Raw genomic sequence first — 7,935 nt, 5'->3', positions numbered from 1 at the left:
ACACACACACACACACACACACACTGTGAAGAGGTTTTATGAAGTCATGTAAGCGGCCGTACCGTGATGACATCACCGGCGCGTATGGTGAGGGCCGTGGGGTCGTGAAGGTTCCAGAAGTCTTTCAGAGCTCTGACCTGAAGAACTCCTGTAGCTTCTGGAAACACACACACATATATGTGTTGGATCAAAAACAGAAATTCACATAGCTCAGAGAGTTCAGATACTGGAAGATACCACCTACTGTACATTATAATACATTGCTAAATCTCATGAAATTGTCCAGCTCAAAATCAAAAGGAAGAAATAAGAAAATTACACTCACACACACACACACACACACACACACGTTTCCATGTTTTATGGGAACTCTCCATTGGCATAATGGTTTTTATACTGTACAAACAGTATTTTCTATCCTTTATAAAGAAAAAGGCTATAAATACACATATTTTAATTTGTAAAAAAAAACCTTGTAGGTCTACTGAGATTTGTCCACATTACAAACGTTATTTGTATATTTAATCACATTTCCCCCCAGTTTCTTTTGAAAATATATATAAAAAATGTAAAAAAATATATATATATATTACTATTACTGTAATTTATATTGTGCTTGATTTTCTTAATTATTTAAGTACACTTACCCATTGTATTTTTATTCATGAGAATTTGTTGGAGAAATGTTATAAAAATGCAAATGCAAAAAATTGTATAGCTTAGTGTTCCTAAAACTAGTCTAGTGAGGTCCCGCCATGTGAAGCTCTCAGTGTGTCATTTCTGTGATTTTATTCCAGTGGAAAGAATGTGCTGACACACGGACACACAGCAGGTTCACTGAATCAATAATGAACTATCTGAGTCTGTCAGAGGTTTAGGGAAGCGTTGTGGCCCACATACACACACAGAGCAGCTCTGGTTAAAGCAGACGGGCCTGTCTCTGCTCATTATGATAAGAGCTGTCTGTTTACTGCCTGAGTTCAAAGACACAAACAGAATGAGTGTCTCATATCAACAGTCACTTCAAATATTTATTTACAGTATATCCACCCGTACAAAACGGCAATAAATATTGCAGATGTTACAGAATGCATTAAGATCACACATGAAATGTTTCACATTCCCACTCATTAATGTCCAGGACATGCGTCACTGATATATATATATAGTGTGTTTACAAAGACTAAGAGCTTTTAGTGTGGACTGAGTCTGTTGACACTAGACTTCAGAGTTCATTTGGCTTTTGTGGAAGTAAAGTTGATTCCACTAGTTGCATTCTGAATTGTGTAAGTACACAGTTCATAACACAACCCAAGCAAGCCCATGCATCACCTCGTGGATTTTGTGTGAAGCACAGTTTACATTTTAAAAAGTATGCCTGCAGGAATCATGCATGATACCGTTAAAAAAGGTGCATTCTTAAAGGCCACATTTACAAAGGGAATTAATAAAGGGTACTAAACAGAAAGCTAAATTGCCCAAAATAACATGATTGTCATTGTTAACATTTCATTCTGATAGAAATGTTCACATATGACGTCAGTACTTGTGGGTGGAGCCCCGTCTTATGTTTCATAGGAGGGCCCCACAGATTTGTGGTATGCATCTGCACAAACACACACAGGAGATGTCTTTTGTCTTTTTCATGTGCTCAAAACTAGCCAGAGAAAGCAGCAGGTTATATAATCCTGAGTTTATAATTTTATAAAAAGTTTATAAATAAATGTCAGATTGCATCTCACCTCGTAAGAGCTGCTTGATGTCTTTGCTGGCGTGACATGCGGTGAATTGGTTGACAATGTCTAGGGCTGTTTGATTGTAAGTGTTACGGATATTGACATCAATCCCATTCTGCCATCACAAGAAACAAACATTAAGACGGGTAAATGTTGTCTGTCGAATAGCAGAAGCACATTCAGTGTGGAAAAATCGAATCACTAATGCATCTTGATTCCTCCTCAAATGATTCTGGATTCGATCCACATACAAAATACAGAGGACATAAACTTATTAGTTTTGTTGCTTGTGAAACAAAATGTTCAAAAAGAAGCATATGACAGGATGTTACAAAAAATTTTCTGTTGGACAGCGATTGATTCAAAAGCTAAAATTAAAAGCCACTTAATGTCAGAAAGGACAGTGACCCCTGTAGTAGAGACGTCTCCAAAAAACAGATGAACTTACATCCAGGAGTTGCCGCACTACCTCTGTCTTCCCATAGAGAGCGGCCTCATGGAGGGCTGTGCCAGCTTTAGTGGTTCTGTTGATGTCAATACCTGCTTTTAGAAGAAGCCTGGAGACAGAAAGAGATGGAAACTCAATGAATGAATTGGCGGCAATAGTGTACTACTACTCTACAGAGAGCAGACGACATCCTCTTTAGCATTCTATGTTATATTTACATACTGAAGGGCCTGTAATACACACAGACTTGTGGAATTTACACATATACACATACACACACACACATCAGGTGGAATCAGAGACGCTCATCTGTCGAAATGCAGGATGGATTTTCAGTGCTGCACTGGGAATGCCAGGCATTAGGATGTGATCTGTTAGTGTGACAGCCGTAGGAAACACACGCACGCACGCACGCATGCACGCACCCACACAGACAGACAGTCATGTCATTACTCTGCAAATTAAAAATGAATCACACTGCACAAATGTCAAATGTGAAAATTATCGCCAGATTCTATTTTACTTTTTGGAATTGTGCCATTATTCTCATTCTCACACATACTGTAATGTGAGTTTTTTTGGTAATTCAAATTTTTTTTAATTACACTATCATTACTTTGATACAATATTTAAATTATCATAAATGAAATGCAATATAATAAATACTGCCATGATTATTATATAAAATATATACTTCATTTACATATTTAAGAAATATTTTTACCATACAAATGTCTATGGAAGCCTAATTCTGCCTCGTAAAAAAAATTCTAATTTACCAAAGCATGATTTGCTATGACATAAAAAGTCATATATACACAAGACAGAAGTTTGACTTTTAATGTCATAATTATGACTTTTTATTTCATAATTATGATTTACCAAATATTCTTCTTTCTTATGTGGCAGAAATGGGCTTCTGATATCATGATATCTGATACAGAAAGTGCTGTATGTCCTTGTAAATGAGAGTGATGAGTCACAGCAGTGTTTAATCCACTCAGAAATGCACTCTTCCCAGACATCCTCACATATTTAGGGAGACTGGGACGCTCCTCTCCCTCAGGACGATCATGTGGGTGAACGTGAGTCAGAGAGAACACTGACTGTCTGTTGGAACCAGGACTTTCCCAGTCTCATCCTCTTCTGTGCGGGTACAGTGTCTGTCTGCTGTGCTGCTGGGATGACGCAGCGGGTGTGTTTTATGTCAAAACTAAAAAAACCTACTTAACTATATTCAAAGTATGTGTCATATTTAAGGGAATCATTCATTGCAGCTGTGGTAAGGTGTCATCTGACTAGCTTTTTATGAAATATAAACCAATGTATCCGGCCTACTGCCATACGAGTGTTCCAGAGAGGTTACAGATTATGTTTGACATAAACAGAAGTGCATAGTAAAGCTCCAAGTAAGCACGTAGCGAAGTGTCACATAAGAGTATTATGAAGAATGTTGCGAAGCGTGATGTGCGTTTCAAAGCATTATTTATGTGCCTTGTAAACATCACAAAGTGTTGAGAAGTGTCATGCAAGCATGTTAAGAAGATTCATATAAGTATCATTGAATGAAGTATCATTAAGAGTGTTGTGAAGCATGACATGAGCACATGAACACAAAGGCTGCATCCGAAAACTTAGTTATATGACTTGCTGCCATATGAGGCAATGACTTTGCAGGCAGCGTTTTTGCACGAAGGCACCTCATGAAACTGATTTCGGACAGGCTTCTGAGGCAGCGTGACGGTTTAATGATCTACAACAAAATAGAACAAGTTTTTGTGATAGCTACACGAATATTTAATAATATTGATTTCTCGCTAGAAATAACATCAAAAGTGCTAAAAGTTAGTCAGAAATATACATTTACACACAAACTGACCACCAGACGCAACTTTCAGATGCCATCTTTATTTTTTAGCTCAACCGTCACGGAATGGAATGCACAGGATTGTGGGATATCAAAGGCAGCGAAGGATACATCTATGCTGCCTTCAAATTTCGATCAGAAGAAGGTACCTCCGCAGACAGGAAGTAAAGCAGAATTTGGATTCGAACATGCCTTGATGCCTTCCTGCCTCTGAAGGCAGCATTTTAGAGTTTTCGGACATAGCCAAAGTCAATGCAAAGACGCAAATAGATGCAAATTCGCGCCGGGTGGTGCTATTGCGCCGCTGATATATGCCTCAATCGTGTCTTCCGCGAAAGTTGAGAAATTTCAACTCGAGTGGAAAATTTGCATGATGCGTTGTCATGCAAGCCAATAAATGAAGAGCTAGCTGATTGACACATCCAGTTTTATTAGAAAATGGAGGAGAGCATTACGCAATGTTTTCATTCACACGAATAACACGAAAAACATCTCCCGAGTAATCTAGAACGATAACGCGATATGAACATTCGCTTCGCTTTTGGTTATGCAGAGTTCAACAGTTCAGAATTCGACAGGTTTTGCGAAATTGGAGGCAAATCGGTGCTCGTTCATGAGAGTGAAAATCACGCAGTGTGAATTATCAAAGACACGATCTGAGAGAATTGCAGATGCCTATGAAATTTTTGGCATGCTAAATATCTGGACCTGTCGGCGATTCCAAATCCTGCTGTGTCCTACAGCCAATGAGAGAGCAAGATACAGGGCAGCAGGAAGTTCGGCGAGGAGTTATATGAAGTGTAGTTTGCGGACCTGACAGAGTTGTCGGCATCGAGAACGATAACGCGATATGAACATTCGCTTCGCTTTTGGTTATGCAGAGTTCAACAGTTCAGAGTTCGAAATTTGAGGCAAATCGGTGCTCGTTCATGAGAGTGAAAATCATGCAGTGTGAATTATCAAAGACACGATCTGAGAGAATTGCAGATGCCTGTGAAATTTTTGGCATGCTAAATATCTGGACCTGTCAGCGATTCCAAATCCTGCTGTGTCCTACAGCCAATGAGAGAGCAAGATACAGGGCAGCAGGAAGTTCGGCGAGGAGTTATATGAAGTGTAGTTTGCGGACCTGACAGAGTTGTCGGCGATTCTATCTATTGTAAAGTCATGCAGTGTGTAACCTCCTGTCGCCGATCCATCGTGCAATGTGAACACAGCCACAACTGATAGTCGTGCAGTGAGAAAACAACGGTGATCCAACGACTTTGAAAATCTTGCAGTGTGAACTCGTCATAAGTGTAATGTGTGTTGAGAAGCATAATGTACGCATGCTGAGAAGTATCACAAACGCGTTGTGAAACTCACATGCGAAGTGACACAGAAGAGGATCCGCCACATTAGGCATGGGCCGGTTACCGGTTTCAAAGTATACCGCTATTTGAAAATTTCACGGTTTCAAAACCGCTAATATTTTCCGTTATACCGTTCCTGCAGTATGCGCTGTTTTTCATGTCTCCTCAAAGACTGAAAGTGTAGGAATCCCTCAGGTTGAGTGCAGTGTAGAGAGTAACACGACCCTCCTCCTCCTGTTGGTGCGAGCGAGCGGTCAGTCACGTGTGTGGAGGACGGCCGAACTTAAGGAGCTGTCCCTGGAACTTACGCAATCAGCAACCAGACGTTTTTTGTCTTATTGCAAGCAACTCGTCTCTGTTCTGGACTTGCACAAACTGCATTGCAATGCAACGCAATTTTCGAAAAATGTAATTTATGTGAAAATATGAAGTCTGTAAACACCCGTTAAAGAGGCCAGAGACGCTGAAGACGCACAGAGAAAAATACTGTAGCAGGCAGATCACTCCCTGTTCATGATGCACAAACTATTGGAAGAAAATCCTCAATATTGATTTGGGGGTTTACATGAATGTGTTTCTGAGGGGAACTGACTGTCTTCAGAAAAGTTTACGTGGTACTTTGTTTTAATCTCGTCTCTGTATGCTTTGTTTTCAGCGGTAAGCAAGGAAACGCCGTATCTGGTGTTCCAGGAGCGCCTCCTGCTGTCAGAGAGTGAATATGCGTCTCATTCAGAGCTTCTGCTGTTTGTTTCGTTCAGGCATGTAGTATAATTTCACAAAGCTAGTCAGAACATTCTGTTTTTGCTTCAAATTGGGTTATTATTAAATCAAATTATGTATATGAAATTATATAACTAAATTATATGAAATTATATCAAATAAATGATATGTATATGAGTTATATAACTAAAATTAAATAACTGTAATTACAGATTTAGGTTAAATAAAGATGCAAGTCTTTATTTTTCTTCTTGTTAGGAAACAAATCAAAGAAATCAGATATCTATTCCTAATATTCTGTATGTTGCTCAAAAACAAAATATATTGTGTTCTGCGGAAAAAGTTTTTTTTTTACCCAGTCATTTAAAAATAACACATTTTAGAGCTGTAACGACAATATCGTGATACAGTGAAACCGTGATATTTTTGCTTAAGGTTATCATACCGCCAAAAATCTCATACCGGCCCATGCCTACTTCACAATGTCCTATACAGTATAAGAATTACTATAAAACAAATAAAAAATTTTTTTGTATTTTTCTTACAAACACCTATTGTTTCACTTAAGATTTTACTCGTCCGCTGAGGTCGTATGGATTATCGTCATGATGACCATGTGTGCTTTTAAGGTGTTAAACATTTGGCCACTCATTCACCCTCATTACATGGACTCACAGAGATGGATTATTGTTAATTCTTTGTTTATCTGAAGAAACAGTCAAATACACCAGGGACGGTATGAGATGCTAACAAGCAACGCTGCAACTTGGTGCATCAATTCAGAATTCAATCCGTGTCTTCGCAGGTGTGCATATTAATTATGAATGTGGGTCATCCAATCACAATGTATTACAAGGGTCATTTTTACATTATATCAGCAGTGTTTCTGTACTAACAGCTGTGGAAAACATCTTAGCTGGAGAATCAAATGAAGTGTAAAAACACAGCAGAGCTGAGACACGCATCTCTCCAGAGAGAAAGGACAGCTCGACACAGCTGAGACTGATGCCTACAGATGTGCTACACACACAAGAGGTTTCCAAGAGCTCACCGAATGACGTCCTTGTGTCCGTTGCGAGCGGCGAGGTGCAGAGGAGTGTTACAGTTTGAGTCTGACCCGTCCTTCCGATCTCCCTCTAACAGAGACGCAACCATATTACTGCTCAACAACAGCTGAGCCACCTACAAAAGAGAAAGAGATCATTGGCGTATTTTGCACCAGTTTTTTTATGGTTAACAAACTCTGAAAAATCGGTATTTCAGTAATTTAAATCAAATAAAACAAATATTAGATTAAATACTAGAAATGATGCCTTGGCAACTAACTGAAATAGGTAATATGCAAAATGACTGAAGCTAAAACTGAAATACAAATGATTTAAAATAAAAAATGAACAAGCATTAGGAAAGCACATAACAAAATGACTCAACCTTAAACTTAAAATAAAAGCTAATTCAACATATGAATAAAATTACTTGATTATTCTGTTACTACCACTATTTTACTTCATTCCTAAAGCACAGGCAAACAAAATGTAAGACAAAACCATTCTTCTGCAAACTGTGGCTTTAAACAGAATATATGGTACACAAGTAAGGTACAAACACTTCTGCTAATGCCATGTCCAGTATTAATGCTAAACTGAACTTAGAGCAAGATTTTTGAATGAAAGTGGAGGGACAGAAAAGAAAAAGGCGGGAAGACGAGAGAGTTGTGAAAACACTCTCACACACACACACACACACACACACACACACACACACACACACACACACACAGAGACAGCGGGCTCTTGGGGAGGAGGAGGGGGC

The 7,935-nt window shown here is 38.9% G+C and overlaps 1 protein-coding gene across 1 annotated transcript; it reads right to left on the bottom strand.

Annotated features, from left to right (window-relative positions):
* Nucleotides 1-43: 43 nt before the first annotated feature.
* LOC107548717 (caskin-2-like) lies at nt 44-7,304 on the bottom strand. Its single transcript, XM_016229517.1, has 4 exons — nt 7,175-7,304; nt 2,185-2,293; nt 1,743-1,851; nt 44-157 (listed from the first exon to the last, which is right to left on the bottom strand). The coding sequence occupies exons 1-4, from the start codon at nt 7,276-7,278 to the stop codon at nt 45-47; spliced, it is 435 nt and encodes a 144-aa protein (XP_016085003.1). The 5' UTR covers nt 7,279-7,304; the 3' UTR covers nt 44.
* Nucleotides 7,305-7,935: the final 631 nt, after the last annotated feature.

The sequence above is a fragment of the Sinocyclocheilus grahami genome, unplaced genomic scaffold (genome assembly GCF_001515645.1).
Source record: "Sinocyclocheilus grahami isolate Dianchi unplaced genomic scaffold, SAMN03320097.WGS_v1.1 scaffold353.1, whole genome shotgun sequence".
Classification (NCBI taxonomy): Eukaryota; Metazoa; Chordata; class Actinopteri; order Cypriniformes; family Cyprinidae; genus Sinocyclocheilus; species Sinocyclocheilus grahami.
Note: the sequence above shows the minus strand (reverse complement) of the source record. Positions and strands in the feature narration are given on the sequence as shown.

Excerpts from the sequence above, each read along its gene's own strand:
- LOC107548717 (XM_016229517.1), bottom strand. The coding sequence starts at position 7,278 with ATGGTTGCGTCTCTGTTAGAGGGAGATCGGAAGGACGGGTCAGACTCA. Across the intron at positions 1,852-2,184 it reads TAGTGCGGCAACTCCTGGAT|AATGGGATTGATGTCAATAT; the intron begins GTAAGTTCATCT and ends TTGTGATGGCAG. Across the intron at positions 158-1,742 it reads CATCAAGCAGCTCTTACGAG|AAGCTACAGGAGTTCTTCAG; the intron begins GTGAGATGCAAT and ends GTGTGTTTCCAG.